The 21055-nt window shown below is 46.2% G+C and overlaps 1 protein-coding gene across 2 annotated transcripts in view; it reads right to left on the bottom strand.

The window, feature by feature from the left end:
- Positions 1–17727: 17727 nt before the first annotated feature.
- Positions 17728–21055, bottom strand: part of SCAI (suppressor of cancer cell invasion) — a 455550-nt gene continuing 452222 nt past the window's right edge. For both annotated transcript variants that reach the window (XM_063936887.1, XM_063936888.1), the window contains exon 17: positions 17728–18529. In XM_063936887.1, the coding sequence (XP_063792957.1) occupies positions 18383–18529 (147 nt within the window). In that variant the 3' untranslated portion in view covers positions 17728–18382. The remainder of the gene's footprint in view (positions 18530–21055) is intronic.

Raw genomic sequence — 21055 nt, forward strand, 5'->3', positions numbered from 1 at the left:
GGATGATTCTGGACACAGAAGTTCAGAGAGTATTTTTGCTGTTCGAAAAGGCTTTGGAAATACAGAAAATGGTAAAACAGATACTGAAACCATCAAGTGTGTCAAGCCATCAGTGCATTCGGTTGTTAGGGAAGATGATGGCGGCCTAAGAGGCCATACAGTTTGGCAGGTTCCATGCCAGAGTATTCCAGTGGGACCTGTTGGACAAGTGGTTGGGGTCACACCTACACATGCACAGAAAGTTAATCCTGTCGTCAAAAGCCAGGATTTCGCTCCTGTGGTGGTTGCACAGCTCTCACCTGCTAGAGGGACGCAGGTTCGGGATTCAGGACTGGGTCCTAGTAACCACGGATGCAAGTCTCCGAGGCTGGGGAGCAGTCTCTCAGGGAGAAAACTTCCAGGGACGTTGGTCACAACAGGAAGCCTGCCTTCACATAAACGTTCTGGAGCTAGGAGCCATTTACAATGGCCTTCAACAAGCGGTACATCTTCTTCAAGACCATCCCGTGCAGATCCAGGCGGACAATGTAACAGCAGTCGCATACATAAACAGACAGAGCGGAACGAAAAGCAGAGCGGCAATGGCAGAGGCGACAAAAATCCTCCGCTGGGCAGAAAAACATCTACAAGCTCTGTCGGCAATATTCATTCCGGGAGTAGACAACTGGGAAGCAGACTTCCTCAGCAGACACGATCTCCATCCAGGAGAGTGGGAGAAGTCTTCGCAGAGGTGACAAGCCTTTGGGGAGTTCCTCAAATAGACATGATGGCGTCTCGTCTCAACAAGAAGCTTCAGAGATACTGTTCCAGGTCGAGAGACCCTCAAGCAGTAGCAGTGGATGCACTGGTGACCCAGAGGGTGTTTCCGTCAGTGTATGTTTTCCCTCCACTTCCGCTGATCCCAAAAGTACTCAGGATCATAAGAAAGACAAGGGTTCGAGCAATCTTTATTGCCCCAGACTGGCCAAGAAGGGCTTGGTACCCAGATCTTCAGCAGTAACTCATAGGAGATCCTTGGCCTCTTCCTCCTCGGGAGGACCTGCTGCAGCAGGGGCCGTGTGTGTACCAAGACTTACCGCGGCTACATTTGACGGCATGGCTGTTGAGCGCCAGATCCTAGCCCGTAAGGGTATTCCGAAAGAAGTCATTCCCACACTTATTCAGGCCAGGAAAGGAGTAACGTCAAAACATTACCACCGTATTTGGAGAAAATATGTGTCTTGGTGTGAATCCAAGAAAGCTCCTACGGAAGAGTTTCACTTAGGACGTTTTCTCCATTTTTTACAGGATGGTGTGGAGACGGGCCTACGATTGGGATCAATCAAGGTCCAGATTTCGGCCTTGTCAGTGTTCTTCCAAAAACAATTGGCCTCTCTTCCAGAGGTTCAGACCTTCGTGAAAGGGGTTCTGCACATCCATCCTCCACTCGTGCCTCCATTGGCACCTTAACGTGGTGTTGCAGTTTCTTCAGTCGGATTGGTTTGAGCCTCTACAAGAGATAGAGTTGAAGTTTCTCACTTGGAAAGTGGTGATGCTTTTGGCATAGGCATCCGCAAGGCGCGTGTCTGAATTGGGGGCCTTGTCTCACAAGAGCCCTTACCTGATCTTCCATGAAGATAGGGCAGAGTTGAGAACTCGACAACATTTTCTTCCAAAGGTGGTTTCATCTTTCCACATAAACCAACCTATTGTTGTGACAGTAGTTACTGACACATTCACTGAATCAAAGTCTCTAGATGTGGTTAGAGCTTTGAAAATAGATGTTGCTAGAACAGCTCGTATACGGAAAACAGAGGCCCTGTTTTTTTCCTGTATGCTCACAAAATTGGGTGTCCTGCTTCCAAGCAGACTATTGCACGTTGGATCAGAAATACGATTCAGCAAGCTCATGCTACGGCCGGATTGCCGTTATCGATGTCGGTAAAGGCCCACTCCACTAGGAAGGTGGGCTCATCCTGGGCGGCTGCCCGGGGGATCTCAGCATTACAACTGTGCCGAGCAGCTACTTGGTCAGGGTCAAACACATTTGTAAAGTTCTACAAGTTTGACACCTTGGCCGATGAGGACCTAAAGTTTGGTCAATCGGTGCTGCAGGGTCATCCGCACTCTCCCGCCCGTACTGGAGCTTTGGTATAAACCCCATGGTCTTGATGTGGTCCCCAGCATCCTCTAGGACATATGAGAAAACAGGATTTTAATACCTACCGGTAAATCCTTTTCTCCTAGTCCGTAGAGGATGCTGGGCGCCCATCCCAGTGCATACTTTACCTGCAGTTTTGAGTTACACAAGTTGTGTTATCTTAGTTCAGCATGTTGCTGCAATTAGTTCATGCCTGTTGGCATGTGTTATATTGAATGCCATGTGTGCGGCATGGTTGAGGGTGTGAGTTGGTATGTATCTCACCGATAGTATTAAAGTAAGTCCTTCCTCGAAATGTCCGTCTTCCTGGGCACAGTTCCTATAACTGAGGTCTGGAGGAGGGGCATAGGGGGAGGAGCCAGTTCACACCCATTGAAAAGTCTTATGAGTGCCCATGGCTCCTGCGGAACCGCCTATACCCCATGGTCTTGATGTGGTCCCCAGCATCCTCTACAAACTAGGAGAAAAGGATTTACCGGTAGGTATTAAAATCCTGTTATAACAGCTGCACTGGTTAAATGAATCCAGTTTTAATTACACCCTCTTTGCTGCACAACGATTATCTCTTCTGATGAAATAGCCAGTGCCATAGGCTGAAAAACGTGTTAAGATCGAGCAAACCCAGGCGATACAGGCTTTTCACTGTGCGCTTTGAAACAAACAATTGCTGCATCGGTTAACGGGAATCCCCACAGAGCATCGCAATTGCCGCACGGCACTGTGGGGCAGATTTATTAAGCTCGGTGAAGTGAAAAAGTGGAAGGTGATAGAGGACAAGCCAATCAGATCCTGTCATGTCACAGGCTGGGTTTGAAAAATGTCAGTTAGGAGCTGACTGGCTGGTGCTTTATCACCTTCCAATTTATCACTTCACTGAGCTTAATAAATCTGCACCTTGTATGTAAAAGCTGCTGTACCTCAGTCTCTTGCAGACAGGCCGATAACCCAGTTTGTGGACGCACGGCTAGTGGATTAAACCCGACCAAGACAAGACAGTCCAGCACGGACACTGTTTTCAGCTCAACACACAGCCTTAACCCAGCTTGGGGACTCTCAATATTCATGAGTAGAAACATCTCCTGTTTCCACATACAGTGGTTGAATCTCCCTGGATTTTATTACTAACCATTACTATGTGCATAATGTACTGAGAGACTACAAGGTCCGATGCCTGGTGAGACAGCCAGCACGACTGTTACACTGTTACCATTGCAGCCTATACTATTTTATTGCAACAATTTCACAAGAGCTTTTCTACTATGTTCCAAAGTTTGCAACATTAGTCCTGTACAACCTGATTACTTTATTTGTCTCAATTCATGGCATTACAAATTATTGATACATGATAGTTTTTTTTATGTTATTTATTATTGTCACCGGTAACCTATTTATGTATACTGTACATGTCAATAAATCTAGGGCTACTTACTTGTTCCACTCCCCTGAGGATAAACAACTTTGGGGTAAATGTATGAAGCAGTGATAAGAGTGGAGAAGTGAGCCAGTGGATAAGTTGCCCATAGCATCCAATCAGCTGCTGTGAATAATTTTATAGCATGCAAATTATAAATGTTACTTCAATGCTGATTGGTTGCCATGGACAACTTCTCCACTGGCTCACTTCTCCACTTTTATCACTGTTTCATACATTTACCCCTATCTGAGATCCTGGATGTACCAGTTACCATTCAGTTCTGCTAAGACAGAAAATCTGCTTCCACCTAGAGATGAGCGGGTTCGGATTTACTCGGTTCTTTACGCCAGAATTATCGCCATTTCTTATTTTATGGATTTTCCTTATTGGCTAACCAAAACACGTGACGTCCGCTAGCCAATAAGGAGATTCGGGTAAATCCGAGTAAAACCGAACCCGCTTATCTCTACTTACACCACAGTTTTTATCCGTTCTTAAGACCACAAATCAAATTACAGCCATAAACCAAATTAAAAAACTCAACAATTGTTTTATGGAAAAAAACTTTTAATTTTGAAGGAGAATGCTCACACAAGTAACCACAAACATCAAGCAAATTATATTCTGTTTTAAGAATCAACATTTTCATGTGGTTCTTCTCCTTCAGCCTTCAAATTCCAGGTAGGACAACATTTACAACGTGACCCAAGCAAACCAATGATGAGTAGTATTTACAATAGTTTAGGAGTATTTCAATTCTTACAATCTGTGCTGTCCTGTAGCATGATCATGCAAGAGGACGGAGGACATGAGACTCCTAACATAGCATGAAACAAATAGACAAACATCATATCAATCTACTGCAACAACAAATGGGGGGGGGGGGGGGGGGAATAAAACCTAAAACATACCAAGCTTATTAAGATAAAGTGTCGGACACAATGCTCATCGTTATTCCTAAAAAGATTTGGCTTTAAACATCAGCTAAACTGATATTCAGTATACAGGCACAGCTATCTACAGTAACTGACAGTATCGATTAACCATTTATTGCAAGAATGGCCAATGCAGTCGATTTGAACCCAAACAGGCCTTTCTTGAGCGGAAACTGTTAATTCCACATTTCACGGCACATAAACACATGAGTAAAATCATGAGGCTTTTTGTCAAGGCTTTGTTGAAATTCTAAAGGAAAAATGAAACCGCAAAAGGAACAAAGAAGTTTTACCTACCATCGACACACAGTTGAGTCAGCTCTTTTGTGTGTAGATGACAGGTACACGTTAATGGAATTCGAATATTCCATACTTTGTAAATCTGCAATTTAACAGCACTAAATATGAACACTTAGCTTAACAAAATAAATGTCACGGTTGTAAAAACACACATACAAATTATTGATCACAAAGATTTAACATGTTTGTTTGTTTCCTTACCATTTATGCCAAATCCTCTAAATCACTATATAACTTTTGTATTGTATAAGTTTACACAATGTACAGTGTGCTAATAATTAGAATATCCCAACCATTTTCTTGTGGCTACAAAGCATGAAAGACATAATGGTACACTAATCAATAGGGATTTGAGTAAGGAGCTTGGGTGGTTATTGAGCAGAACCGTAAGTGGTTGTGTGCTTATCTGTTTTTCAATGAACATAGAACTCTTGCATAGAACTCGTACGTCTCACAATGAGATTGTTAAACTGTAAACTTGTAGAACATGAACAAAACAATCAGAGCATCAAAACGTTTCCAAGATAATCCATTTGGAATGCTGCCAGGTGATCTTGGGTAATAGTCGCAGAATAAATGAATCTCACCCATATAATGCGGTAACTATTGGAAACAGTGGAGTTTTCACACCATGTGTAATTACCCATAAATTGAAAACAAGCGTAGGGTAACTGGTTGGTATATGCGTAACTCCCCCTCTTATCCAGTCATCTCCTGAAGTATTGTACAAAGTTAGAATGTCTTTAGCATGAATTGCGTTTCACTTAAGGGACATAACAAATAACTACAGTTTGCAGCTTTCCAGATGTGAAAAATATCAAGCAGAATGCTGGGGAAAAAAATGAAACATTTGCAAGGATTTGTACAATTACATTAATAAATGATTTGCAACTCTGAAAAAGGTGTGCTTTATACAAAGATATACTCGCCTTAACTACAGACATACACTTCTGCAATTACTGAACTCAATTAATATCGGTTCGTTTATAAAACTATAGGTCCACCCTTGTTCATGTCCTTTCATACTTGTATGGTCAATCATCCCCTGGGAGCTCCATAGTTCTACTTCTGACACCCTAATATTTTCTATTCTACATTGCACTACAACAAGGGGCCTAATTCAGAACTGCTCGCTCGCTATTTTTTGCAGCATTGCAAACAGATAGACGCCGCCTATAGGGTAGTGTATTTTAGCTTTGCAAGTGTGCAAACAGCTTGTGCAGTTTCTGAGTAGGTCTGACCTTACTCAGCCGCTGAGATCACTTCAGCCTATTCGAGGCCAGAATTGACGTCAGACGCCCGCCCTGCAAACGCTTTGACACGCCTGCGTTTTTCCAACCACTCCCAGAAAACGGTCAGTTGCCACCCACAAATGCCTTCTTCCTGTCAATCTCCTTGCAAATGGCTGTGCGAATGGATTCTTCGCTAGAACCAGTGCCCAACAATGATCCGCTTTGTAACCGTACGGCGCGCCTGCACATTGTGGTGCATACGCATGCGCAGTAGTTACCTGATCGCTGCACAGCGAAAAATGCTAGCGAGCGAACAGATCGGAATTAGGCCCAAAACCTCTCAGACTGCTGGCCACTGAATCACGCAGCTGTGAGCTCTCTATTCAAAAGCCTGATTGCATTGGACCAATGAATCAATCATTGCTGTTGGAGGGGTGATCTGAACACTGCCCTTCCTTTGCAATACAACGGACCAGGCTACTGAAGACTAAGATTATGAAAGTAGAACTCCCTATCATGTGAGGGGTAGTAGCCCAAGTTATTAGCTGAAAGATACAGATGTCATCTGGAAATATGACATAGGAACTACTAACCACTGTTATGCTACATCAGGCCTGGCCAACCTGTTGTTCTCCAGATGTTGTAAAACCACACATCCCAGCATGCCCTGCCACAGTTTTTGCATTCCCTAATAGCAAAACTATGGCAAAGCATGCTGGGACTTGTAGTTTCACAACAGCTGGAGAGCCACAGGTTGGCCAGGCCTGTGCTACATTATAGTTAGGTTACATCATCTTGTGGCACTGGTGTATCTATAATGTGTGCGGTGCACACGGGCCCCTGGGGGTCCAGAGGGGCCCACACTGCACACTTGCACTGATTTTTTTTTTCCAATACTTACCCTCCAGAGTCCCACATTCACAGCAGCACTGCTGCAGAAACCACTAGGGCAATTGGCGCATCGGCCAATTTCCCAGCGTATTGCACATGAACAATGGGAAAATCGGCGCCACGCCATTTTCCCGGAGACCTGCACATGCGCACTAGACTCTGGGACAGCACTAGGGTCTCTTAGTGACCCTGCTGGCCACAGTCTATTGCTCTGCCGGCTAGAGAGGAGTGGGGCCGGACAGAGACTGCACACAGGTCTCCTACCCTGTTTCATGGCCAGTGTTATTTGCACTGTTTGGTCGCAGAGAGGAGAGTGTTCACTTCTCTCCCTTTTATAAAACCACCTCCCATACCTCTGGTATTACTGAAAGTGCTGTGAAGGGCACTGAGTAAGAACTACCTACTGGGTCTCATATTTGTAAATGTATATTCCCCTTACAACATTAGCAGTACTGTTAGTGTATTAGGACACTACACATCAATGAGTCGGAACAGTACAGGAGCGGTGCACATAAGCATGAACTTAGAAGAACTTGTTGGTGGGCTGTCTCACATAAATCAGTGGTGTAGTTTGACCACATGTTTAGAGTGAAGAATGACTTTCGCTTTAGTCTTTATTAAGAGCTGCTGAGGTGTGTGCAGTATATTAATGTAGGCTGAAGATGGCAAGGTGAAGAGACCCAAATACATTATTGAAGTGATTCTTCTGCGAATTGTATTTCCATAATAGCAGCTGTTGTCATTTTTTGATCTTCTTTAACTAGACCATACTTGCATACTTTTAAAAACTAGTATCAGGAAGATTACAGTAGGATGTACAGCGTGTCATACTATGCCCAAAGGGTGTGTCTAGTTCCACAAATGGGCGTGTCTATGCTTAAATGCTTGTTGCAAGATATTTCTAGATAACATTAGTAACAATATATTTTGGGAAGTTTTGCAAGTATCCAAAAATATACTGGTAAGTTAAGTGGCTCACAACCAAATAACCCTAGTGTGAATGTGTGTACATGTACATGTGATAGGAAATATAGATTGTAAGCTCCGCTGGGGCAGGGACTGACGTGAATGGGCAAATATTCTCTGTAAAGTGCTGTGGAATATGTGGGCCTAATTCAGACTTGATCGCTGGCGCCGGCGCATGCCAGACAACCAACGGCTGTCTCAGCCCTGTGATCGCCTCTGCCTGATTGACAGGCAGAAGCGGTCGCTGGGCGGTACGGGCAACGTAGGCGTGCCCGGACCGCTGGGGGAGGGCTGGCCGTGGCGACTACGTGACGACACATGCAGCCGCTGCGACCCTCACAGCAACGAGTAGCTCCCGCCAGCGCGCAGGAGCTGCGCTGGTAGGGAGCTACTCCTACAGTACAAAAGCATTGCCACTGTGCGATGCATTTGTACGCGTGTGTGCGCGTGGGGGGGGCTGACTAGCCCTGTGCTGGGCGTCCCCCCTCATGTCTGTGTGACTGTTGTGCTAGACTTAGCACATCTACAATCAGGTCTAAACTAGGCCCTGTGCGCTATATAAATAACTGATAATAAATAAGTATTGATACTAATATTGCTGTCTGCAATGCAGGGTTTCTTGTTTGCAATATGTATTTGCTGTGGTGTTTCTTGTCTTCTCACTCAGCACAACATACATGATAAATGTAATGCCTATGCAATAAACCCTAAATGTAAGTTGACCTTGTGTGAATTCCTCACTAACCGCATAAGTAAATTATGATTTCAGTGTATTAAATGTTATTTAATTGTTAACACTGCACTACCTAGATTTATTGGATGTGCTGCTTTCTATACCATTACAGCATTAACCAAATCATTACAGACACCAGATACTCTAATTAAACAGATGTATTTAAGAAAGATTACTAACAATAATGCTCAGCAGCAGCACTACTCTATGGATGAGTGCAGACCAGTATAGCTAAGAGGCCATGTGTGTGTGTGTGTGATCATGTGGTGCTCTCTCTTTCTTCAGGGTACCCACAATGGGGGATAATGACAGTCTTCAGCAGTGCCCCCTGAGCAGCTACAGCAAATCACCGTTCTTGCGGAGAAACTCCTTAGTGTCACTTCTGGCAGAATCCCCGAGATTTGACCTACAAAGCAGGGCAGCAGGAGATTTATGACTGAAACAAGAGCCTCCCAAAGGATGCAACTATAAACTAGACTCATGGGTAAATTTACCAAAGCAGCCAATTCTCAGCACGTTTAACCCTGTACTTTAAAACAGCAAGGCGTTTTGTTTTTAATATCACTGCCATTTTAAATTTCTGGAACAAACACGCTGAAAGGCGGTGCCTTTGCCTAGTAACTTTACCTCTCAGTGATGTATGTCAGTTGTTATAGGTGTTCTAATGACTGTTAAAGAGAAATGTAGAAGTTTTTATAAGAGATCCATTCTAAGGTGTAATTTGTATCTAGCATTTTCATGGTCATTTGCCAGCTGTATATATTTTGCAAGATGGCGAATTGTGGAGAGCATAAAAAGGAGGTAATGGGTTAAAAACAGCATACTTTGGGGGATATTCAATTGTTTGAATAGGTAGTTGGGTGTCTGTTTTTTCCTATCTAATAGAAAGGAAAAAACAGACATACAACCCACTTTTCAAACATTTGAATTCCCCCTCATTGACTTTTAAAGTGAGATGTTCAAGATGGACATATGAGTGTGATGTGATGTGATGGGTCTAGATACTTTTGGCCACAGAATATACTCGTAGAAGTTGATATGGTCTAAGGAAAATTCCTGATGCTCTTCTGATTTACAACGATTTTCCCAGGCAGATTGTTTTTTGCTTTTAATATCTTACCATTTACTTAAAATCACGTGCTTTAAATTTTGAGTAGCGTCACAGCAGGCTTTAAGGGAGGAGAATCATCCAAGCTCGCAGTCTACAAGGGTTGGGTACAATATCCCAGCGGTGACCATTCTGATGGTTACAATCTCGTCAGCAGCATTCAGACGGTAAAATTCCTAATGAATTTTGGTGAGTATTGTAACCTTAACTCACCCCTCCCGCATCCTAACCCTAACCATTACCTTCGGCAGCCTACCCTCGCTCTAGTGCCTAATCCTAATACTCACTGCTAGGTTTTGTTGGGGCTTTCCCCGTCGTGATGCAGTGTCAGGATTCTGGTGGCCAGGATTATTGACTGTTGGGATTCTGACTACATCCTATCTACAGAGGTACTTCTATCATATGAAGTCACTGGGGCTGTCGAAGAGTGACGAAGGCAGTTGGTATAGTGTACTGCACAACTGCGAACACATGCAAACCATTCCACATTCTGATGATCCAAGGGCATCTATGACTGGTGAAATGCCAGCTAATCGGGCAAAAACAGCATATGGTTGGGATTGACACTCGTCAATCCCAACCATATTTTACCAGGAATCAGTGAGTTGGAGGAAATCCAACATGTTGGATTTCTTCGATCCTCTTGACAGAACGGAGAACTGCCCTGATTTCTGTCTGATGCATGTATGCCAACGGCATCAACTCCACTATATAGATCTCAATAGCAGCACTTTCATTAAAAATGTAGTAGGCGAGTTGAAAAACTTGTGTATAAAGCATACCGGGTCTATGAATGAAATGCTGGTCAACTTAGTGATGAGGTTACTGCTGTCTTTATTAACACAGTATATGGTTTTTAGTAGCTATGGCCTACAAAATAAAAATACTTCCACTCATTAAGTAGTATGACAAAATGTACCCTTATTTATCTGGAAGCCGTACGTCTACGGGTAATATGATGTGCAAGGCCAAAACATATTCTTATTTTTACATTTACACCATCACTGCTTATTTCTCCTTCATCCACTAGGGGCCACTGGAGCGTAGTTACAATGGGGAATAGTAGGCAGTAATTGGGAGCTGGCACTTTAAAAAAAATTCTAACCCTGTGGCTAGCTCCTCCCCTACTATCTCCCCTCCAAGCCAGTCTTAGTTTAGTGCCCAAGGGAGCTGGTTCACTTGGGTTTAGCTGAAGAAATTTTTTCTTTTTTCTTTATTATTTTATTTTTCTTCACACACACGCACAGACTGGCAGCTCTGCCACTGCCAGTCTGCACCGTGGGAGCTGCCGGCGAGGTCCCATCGCAGCTGCGTGCGGCTCGGGATGGGCCCCGGCTGAGGGAGACACTGAGCTCTCCTGAGTTGGCGGACACCGCTGCGTGCGGCGCGTGTCGGGACCACTCCATCCAGCAGAAGATTCCGGCAGCACGGCAGCGGTGAGTATCTGACGGCCGGACACCGCTGCGTGCGGCGTGTGTCGGGGCCACCCTCCACCACTGAAAGGTGTGTATATCCCCCCCACCCAGACTGTTGGGATGAAGGGGTGACAGGGGGGTTCTGAAGAATTGATTTTATCATTGGTGACTACAGCACCCTAACAACCCCCCCCCCTCGGATTATTATTATTAATTTTTTATTTATTTAAAAAAAAAAAAAAAAGTAACAGCGCTGTGCCGCGCTCCCGCTCGCCAGCCGCCCGCTCTCCTCACTGCTCGGATCCCCGCCAGCGCGGCTCACAGAGCCGCTACAGGGATCCGACATAAGCATTGCAGTTTTAAATTTGGCGCCGTCAAGGAGGGGGGCGGGGCTTAATCCCGCTCTGCGCGCCCGGAAGAACAGCGCGCCGGGGACCCGTTCTTTTCCTGTCAGCAGCGCGGGACGGAGGCCACGCGACCACAGCAAAAGTAGTTACAGTGGGGAAGGGGGGCACTCGGGGGCACTACAGGTACAATATTTGTTTGTTGCAGCCTGTCACTGCACACAGTATCGTGCAGGGCAGATCGGCTGCTGTGGCTGAATTCTTTTCCCTGCTTCCCTCCCCTCCCTCCCATTCTGCCTATTGCTGTCTTCCTGTGGGGGAAGGGTATCAAGTTTAGGTGCTGCCATGGCCACTAAAGGCTCCAAGGCAGCTCAAAAGCAGGGTCAGGTTTTAGGTGAGGAGTCACAGCAATCAGCTCAGCCCTCCTCAGAACCCCAGAGCGCCCCGACATGGACGACACAACTCACAGAGGTGATGTCCCTGCTGACTGGGGAACTTAAAGCCTCTCGGAAAGATAGAGAGGCGGCCCAGTTCCGACAGCTTGTCCCGGTACCGGCGCCAGAACCTGCATGGGCAGTCTCATTGGCAAAGTCAGTGGAAGGGCTTTCCAGGGCTGTAATACCTTCCCAAGCCCTGTCCTTTAGTCCCCCCCAACAGGCTGCAAAAAAGAGATTGCTAGCCTCGGTGTTACAGGACTTTGACGATGATATGCCTCAATTAGATGAGGCGGGGGTAGATGTACAGGATATACAGGATGTAGATATCCAGTATACTGACGATCAGGTATATGGGGACTCTGAACCAGTAGCACAGGGTATAGAGGCTCTTATTACTGCTATTCGCTCAGTGTTACAGGTGGAGGAGACGGAAGACATCTTACGCCCTTCAAGGTTTGGCACCGACCAATACCTGCCGGTGACTTTTCCAGTTTCGGAGGAGCTGGATGCTCTTATAACAACAGCCTGGAAGCATCCAGACGCGAAATTTCAGGTATCAAGAAAAATGTTGTCTTCCTATCCTTTTCCCGCAGATAGCAGAACGCGCTATGAGAACTCTCCGATCGTGGATCCTTCGGTGTCTCATCTGTCCAAAAAGACGGTCCTGCCTGTTCCGGGGGCAACTTCTCTTAAGGAGGCGTCAGATAGGAAGTTGGAGTCTACCTTAAAGAATATTTACTCTGCGGCAGGGGTTTTGCAGCGCCCGGCGCAGGTAGGTTGTTGGGTCAACAAGGCAATCGAAGCTTGGGCGGAACAATTGTCCTCTGGAATTCGTGACGAATTACCGGCGGATCAATTGATAGACTTGGCAGAACACATCCGTGAATCAGCCCTTTATCTTTGCGAAGCGTCCAAGGACATAGGTGTTCTTGGAGCTAGAATTTCCGCTTTAACAATTGCGGCCCGCAGAGCGCTATGGCTCCGGCATTGGCATGCGGATACGGAATCCAAAAGGGCGGCAGAGGCGTTACCCTTTACGGGTGAGGTTCTGTTTGGTAAGGATCTGGATGCCTGGATCTCTACGGCCACGGGGGGTAGGTCGTCTTATCTTCCTTCTGCTGCTCCAGCCGCTCGCAGACCATATAGGGGTCCCTCTTTTCGATCCTTTCGTGCCCCTTCCAGGTTTCGAGGACAGGCCAGGGGTGGAGCTTCTACCTTCCGTGGCCATAGAGGTAGAGGCGGCGGCAGGGGTAGAGGTTCCGCAGCCTCAGCCCAGTCAGACGTTAAGTCTTCTGGCACTGCCACCGCATGACGGGCCTTCCTCCCACCTGGGAGATCACAGGGTGGGAGCTCGTTTGTGGGATTTCAAGGAGGTCTGGATACAGTCCTGCCCAGATGCTTGGGTCCGGGATCTCATCACTTGCGGTTACAAGCTATTTCAGGAACAACCACCCCAGCGGTTCTTTACCACGGGTTTGCCAGTTTCCGACAACCGGGGAGTTGCCTTACAGACCACGGTCCAGAAGCTTCTGTCTGCAAGGGTTGTGATCCCTGTTCCCTCGCATCATCGAAAACAGGGCTATTACTCAAGCCTGTTTCTAGTACCGAAGCCGGACGGCTCAGTCAGACCAATCCTGAACTTGAAAGATCTCAATCCGTATTTGAAGGTGTTCAAGTTCAAGATGGAGTCCCTCCAGTCTGTTATTGCGGGGTTGGAAAAAGACGAGTTTCTGGCATCCTTAGACATCAAGGACGCATACTTACATGTTCCCATTTGGCCTCCTCACCAGGCCTTTCTCCGGTTCGCAATACAGGACGCTCATTTACAGTTCCAGGCCCTTCCTTTCGGTCTCTCTTCTGCCCCAGAGTGTTCACAAAGATCATGGCGGTCATGATGGCCCTGCTTCGGAAGCAGGGTGTGACAATTGTTCCCTATCTGGACGATCTGCTAATAAAAGCAAGCTCAGCAGAACGGTTACTTCAGAATATCCGGATGACACAGGACCTTCTGATCCGACACGGGTGGGTCCTGAATTTTCCGAAGTCTCACTTATGCCCCGCACAACGACTGTTGTTTCTGGGAATGATTCTCGACACAGTCCATCAGAGGGTTTTCCTTCAGCGGGACAAGATACTTTCTCTGCAGACACTGGTAAGACTGGTCCTTCAACACCGTCGGATGTCAGTATATCTGTGCATTCGCCTGCTGGGAAAGATGGTAGCAGCGTTCGAGGCTCTTCCGTACGGTCGCTTCCACTCTCGACCTTTTCAGCTATGTCTTCTAAATCAATGGTCAGGATCTCATCTGTTCCTTCATCAGCGGGTAACGCTATCTCCAAAGGCACGGTCATCACTGCTCTGGTGGCTCCAATCGACCCATCTGTTGGAAGGAAGACGGTTCGGCATATGGGATTGGACTCTCCTCACCACGGACGCCAGTCTGCGAGGCTGGGGAGCAGTGACCCTGGGACATCCTCGAACTAAGGGCGGTGTACAACGCCCTGCTGCAGGCACATCACCTCCTGCGAGGTCGAGCGGTCAGAGTTCAGTCCGACAACGCCACGATGGTAGCATACATCAACCGTCAGGGCGGCACTCGCAGCCGCGCAGCGATGAGGGAAGTCACCAACATCCTTCTCTGGGCGGAGAAGTATGCCCTGTCCTTCTCGGCAATATTCATTCCGGGAGTGGACAATTGGGAAGCCGACTATCTAAGCTGGCAGGACATGCACCCGGGAGAATGGTCACTACATCCCCAGGTGTTTTGGCAACTGGTCCGCCGGTGGGGAAAACCACAGATCGATCTCATGGCGTCCCGCCTGAACCATCAGTTGCCTCTTTACTACTCTCGGACGAGGGACCCGGCGGTGGCGGGCGTGGATGCTCTCACGGCTCCTTGGAATTTCCAGTTTGTTTACCTCTTTCCTCCGTTCCCGCTGTTGCAGAAGGTTCTGCAACGCAACAAGAGAGAAGACGCTCTGGTTCTCCTAGTGGCTCCAGATTGGCCACGCAGGGTTTGGTACTCCGCTCTACATCTGTTGTCGGTGGCCGAGCCTTGGACCCTACCACTACGAGACGACCTTCTACAACAGGGTCCTTTTTGTTATCCAGACTTACGCAGGCTACGTTTGACGGCGTGGCTGTTGAGAAAGCCATCTTGACAAGGAAGGGGATTTCTCGTACAGTTATACCTACTATGCTTCGGGCTAGAAAGTCGGTTACATCTTCTCACTACTACCGCATTTGGAAGGCTTATGTAGCATGGTGTGAACGTCGAGAATATTCTCCTTCCGTGTATAGCTTAGCCCGTCTTCTCCGTTTTTTGCAGGCGGGTTTTTCAGCAGGCCTAAGACTGGGCTCACTAAAAGTGCAGGTCTCTGCTCTTTCGGTTTACTTCCAGAAACGGTTAGCCTTGCTGCCTGAGGTTCAGACCTTCTTTCAGGGGGTTCTTCGAATACAGCCTCCCTTCCGTCCTCCGACAGCGCCATGGGACCTCAGTCTGGTCCTGTCCTTTCTGCAGTCTTCATTGTTTGAGCCCCTGGAATCAGTAGAGATAAAATATCTCACCTGGAAGGTGGTTCTGCTCCTGGCGCTGGCTTCAGCTAGACGAGTGTCAGAACTAGGGGCTCTCTCTTGCAGGTCTCCTTACCTGGTGTTTCATGCGGATAGGGCCGAGCTTCGTACTCGTATGTCCTTTCTACCAAAAGTGGTGTCTGATTTTCACATCAATCAGCCGCTTGTAGTACCGGCCCTCTCAGGGGACTCTCCGGATGTGAGATCATTGGACGTTGTAAGAGCGCTCAAGATCTATGTGGATAGGACTTCGGCTATTCGGAAGTCTGATTCCTTATTTGTGCTGTACGACGCTGCCCGCCGTGGTTGGCCGGCCTCTAAGCAGACCTTCGATGGATTCGACTGACCATCAGACAAGCTTATTTGGCGGCTTCTCGGGAACCTCCATCTTCCATTTCAGCACACTCCACACGCTCTGTGGGACCTTCTTGGGCGGCTGCCCGGGGGGTCTCTATGACTACTTTATGTCGGGCGGCTACTTGGTCCGGCCGTCATACGTTTGTCAAATTCTACAAGTTTGACACTTTTGCGGCCTCTGCATCTCACTTTGGCCGAGCGGTTTTACAGGACTCTCAGCGCTCTCCCACCCGTTCTGGGAGCTCTGGGACGTCCCCATTGTAACTACGCTCCAGTGGCCCCTAGTGGATGAAGGAGAAATCAGGATTTTGGTACTTACCGATAAATCCCTTTCTCCGATTCCACAGGGGCCACTGGACGCCCGCCCAGCGCTGTTCCTCCTTGTTGTTTTTTGCTTAACGGTTTGCGGTTCAATTAATGACCGCTTGTTGAGTTCAGGTTATCCTGTTTATTATTAGGTTCGATTCCAGGGTTAGTTTGGGTTATCCTGGTTGAGTAGACGTCAATAACCTCCTCTACCTTATGGTTTTCTCTATTACAGCTCTCCTTGGGCACAGTTTTACGTAGACTGGCTTGGAGGGGAGATAGTAGGGGAGGAGCTAGCCACAGGGTTAGAATTTTTTTTAAAGTGCCAGCTCCCAATTACTGCCTACTATTCCCCATTGTAACTACGCTCCAGTGGCCCCTGTGGAATCGGAGAAAGGGATTTATCGCTAAGTACCAAAATCCTGATATTTCTTTTACGCATACATTTTAAACCCTCCTCTCCCTTCCCATGAGAGGGCAGTCTTTCTCCTTTAATACTCCATGGCAGCCCTTACAACAGGTATAAGTCCATTCCCAACTGGTACAGACAAGTAGTTTTAAAAATGCTCCACTGTGATGGTATATTGTGGAGGTCTTCCTCTTCTTCCCTTTAGGCAGTCATTGTTCATTATTTATTATTACTGTCAATATCAAAGAGATTACATTCTCTGTATGGTCCCTGGAACACACCATTCTATAATGCTACCAAGGACAGGGCTAGCTACTGCACCTGGGGCACGAAAGTCTGCTAGCAACAAAGTCTCCTTCTTTCCAAGCTAGGAAGCCTTCTGCACCTGTGCACGATTCCGGCATTGTAAGTATGGCCAGGCAGGTCTTAAACAGGAAACCGAACTACTCTTTGGGTAGCTCTGCAGACCAGCAGGGCAGTGACTGCTACCCACTAACCTATAGCAGGGTTTTGAATAATTTCCTATCTGAAATTTACACCATTTATTGGGTAACTTGTGGGCCTTGAAAATGATGCAATTCTCTACTTGTTGGCACAAAGCTTTCAACCAACACCACAAGAGACTATTGCAGTACATCATTTTTCTGCACTTACGAATAACCATTTTAGCCCACAAAGGGCTGCATCCAAAAATGGTAGGTGATCGTTCAACTTAATTAAAACATTTAGGATAAGCTGTAAACTACACTGATCTGCGCTATTTTAATGTGAATAGTAAAATAAGTATCTGCAGATTTTTGTTGCTTATCAGGGGCATTACATGTCTAACACAGGTTATAAAAATCACAGGCTTCATTTTCTGCGAGCAGTTCCCTTATTCTACAACATGACATTAAATTACAATTGCGTAGAAATAAAAAAAAAAATAACAATTTTGGTTATGTTTAAAATGAACTAAAACTAGAACACATAAGGCACTACTATGCAATGCTGATCCTGTGATAGACACAGGTAGTAAATCATACAGGTTTATAGGACCTAACATTTCTAGAACTTCCAGGTTTAATTTGTATCCCTTAAGTGTGCATATCCCATATGGTATCCTAAACAATGTACTCAAAGTTCCGTTCCTTCGGCACACACTGGAGAGGATGGGTGGGATGCATGAAGGATGTAAATAAAAAATGTTTAATATTATCACTGAAACTGTGCCTTCACCCGAATGCCTCATGTATAATTGACTAACATTAGGAGTTGTAAAGTACCATCGTAAACATAGTTAATAGTCCAGCAATATGAAAATACAAAGGCTATATAAGCCAATATGGCTGCATGTGAATGACAGCCTTTTTTTTTTTTTGACGCAGTACGGTAACAGGGTGTTTAAAAACTGTATCCTGAAGAGCCATTGTTCTGTGGTGTTTAAACTCTTTCCTCCTCTGTCTTCATAAAGCAAATTCTCCATGCTGTGGGGGAGGAGGGATATTTCATCATTCCAGGACAGAACACCTAAAACATCATGCGCAGGAAAACTACTGCCATTGACCTGCAAGCGAAAAAACACAAGCACTATGTGCCACACTACTGAACATACGGGAACGAGGCAGGGAAAGTGCAGACACAGCTTCTCTGTACCTTTCTCAGGGAGGTGCTTGTTTCAGAACCAAAGCTTTGAACTTACAAAGCAAAAAGGGCCAATTACTCTGTATAAGAGATTTGACGTAGCACGTAAAACAAAAAGAAGAAAAAGAAGAAAAAGAAGAAGCACCTTCCAGTGTCTGTGGCTTTAAAAAGTCACAAAATGTTCAAGTAAAAGTGGTATTTAATATTCATCCATGGTGCTTTCCAGGAATAGGTTCCTCACATCTAATATGGAGGCCAATTCCAAAATCTGTTTCTGCAGATGAAGGTTCTCCACCATTTCATCCCGAGGAAGAGGAGGGTAGGTTTCTGGGTAATTCCTAGTTTCCTGTAAGACAAAATACTGTTAAATGATGAAGAGGATTCAACATAAGTGAATTACTGTATGAAGGGTGCGTGTCCCAAGGCGGAGCGGATTCTGCAGTTTCTCAAGGCTGAACTACGGGATATCCTTACACAGTGCACTCTGGTGGAGTGTGGTCCAAACTGCACAAATCCAGACATTTACTAGGCAAGCTAAACAAATAAATCAAATTGTATATGGCCACTTGGGACTCCTTTTCACTCCTGGGTCAGCCAGTCACTCCACCCATGGAGACAACTGGCTGACCCAACTGACTTACTACTTTCTATCCAGTTTTGATTGGTCAGGATCAAGCCACAAACTGTGCAATGGTTGGAGAGTAGAGACTCAGGAGCACGCAGATATACAAGTGTCATTAATGCAGAACAGTTCTTGAAACATTACTTGTTCCCTGAGAAACACTTATTAGAACTGTGACATTATTGACATTTATTTTTTCGTTCTTTGTTAACTACATTTTTTTTTTTTTTTTTTTTAACGTCTAACAGATACCACTTCCCTTTGTACCATTTCATTTTATTCACTTGACTTGAATTGCTTAAATTTTAATACAAATTGGAAAAATGAGGTTGTTCTAAAACATTTGATTGATGGGGTTAAATTTACTAAGACACGGTTTGTCAAAACCACTGCTCTTTGGGGTATTTCCCTGACTGTTTTAAAATGGCAAGAGGAATAATAAGAATTTACTTACCGATAATTCTATTTCTCGGAGTCCGTAGTGGATGCTGGGGTTCCTGAAAGGACCATGGGGAATAGCGGCTCCGCAGGAGACAGGGCACAAAAAGTAAAGCTTTCCGATCAGGTGGTGTGCACTGGCTCCTCCCCCTATGACCCTCCTCCAGACTCCAGTTAGGTACTGTGCCCGGACGAGCGTACACAATAAGGGAGGAATTTTGAATCCCGGGTAAGACTCATACCAGCCACACCAATCACACTGTACAACCTGTGATCTGAACCCAGTTAACAGTATGATAACAGCGGAGCCTCTGAAAAGATGGCTCACAACAACAATAACCCGATTTAGTTAGCAATAACTATGTACAAGTATTGCAGATAATCCGCACTTGGGATGGGCGCCCAGCATCCACTACGGACTCCGAGAAATAGAATTATCGGTAAGTAAATTCTTATTTTCTCTATCGTCCTTGTGGATGCTGGGGTTCCTGAAAGGACCATGGGGATTATACCAAAGCTCCCAAACGGGCGGGAGAGTGCGGATGACTCTGCAGCACCGAATGAGAGAACTCCAGGTCCTCTTTTGCCAGGGTATCAAATTTGTAGAATTTTACAAACGTGTTCTCCCCCGACCACGTAGCTGCTCGGCAAAGTTGTAATGCCGAGACCCCTCGGGCAGCCGCCCAAGATGAGCCCACCTTCCTTGTGGAATGGGCCTTAACAGATTTAGACTGTGGCAGGCCTGCCACAGAATGTGCAAGTTGAATTGTGCTACCAATCCCACGAGCAATCGACTGCTTAGAAGCAGAAGCACCCAGCATTGTTGGGTGCATACAGGATAAACAGCAAGTCAGATTTCCTGACTCCAGCCAACCTGGAAACTATATTTTCAGGGCCCTGATAACATCCAGCAACTTGGAGTCCTCCAAGTCCCTAGTAGCCGCAGGTACCACAATAAGCTGGTTCAGGTGAAACGCTGACACCACCTTAAGGAGAAACTGGGGACGAGTCCGCAGCTTTGCTCTGTCCGAATGGACAATCAGATATGGCTTTGTGAGATAAAGCCGCCAATTCTGACACTCGCCTGGCCGAGGCCAGGACCAACAGCATGGTCATTTTCCATGTGAGATATATCAAATCCACAGATTTGAGTTGTTTAAACCAATGTGATTTTTTAGGAATCCCAAAACTACGTTGAGATCGCCCAGTGCCACTGGAGACATCAAAGGGGCTGTATATGCAGTACTCCCTTAACAACTTCTGGACTTCAGGAACTGAAGCCAATTTCTTTCTGGAAGAAAATCAACAGGCCGAAATTTGAACCTTAATGGACCCAATTTGAGACCCATAGACACTCCTGTTTGCAGGAAATGTAGAAATTAACCTAGTTGAAATTCTTCCGTGGAGCCTTCCTGGACTCACACCCTGGCACATATTTTCACCTAAGTGGTGATAATGTTGTGCGGTCACCTCCTTCCTGGCTCTGACCAGGGTAGGGATGACCTCTTCCGGAATGCCTCTTTCCCTTAGGATCCGGCGTTCACCCGCCTTGGCGTCAACGCAGCTGCGGTAAGTCCCGGAACAGACACGGTTCTTGCCGAATCAAGACCCTTCTTAGTATCTCTTGAAGTTCCGGGAACCAAGTCCTTCTTGGCCAAACCGGAGCCACGAGTATAGTTCTTACTCCTCTCCTTCCTATCATTTTCAATACATTGGGTATGAAAAGCAGAGGATGGAACACATACACCGACTGGTACACCGACGGTGTTACCAGAGCGTCCCAGCTATTGCCTGAGTGTCTCTTGACCTGGC

Source organism: Pseudophryne corroboree, chromosome 8, assembly GCF_028390025.1.
Source record: "Pseudophryne corroboree isolate aPseCor3 chromosome 8, aPseCor3.hap2, whole genome shotgun sequence".
Taxonomy (NCBI): domain Eukaryota; kingdom Metazoa; phylum Chordata; class Amphibia; order Anura; family Myobatrachidae; genus Pseudophryne; species Pseudophryne corroboree.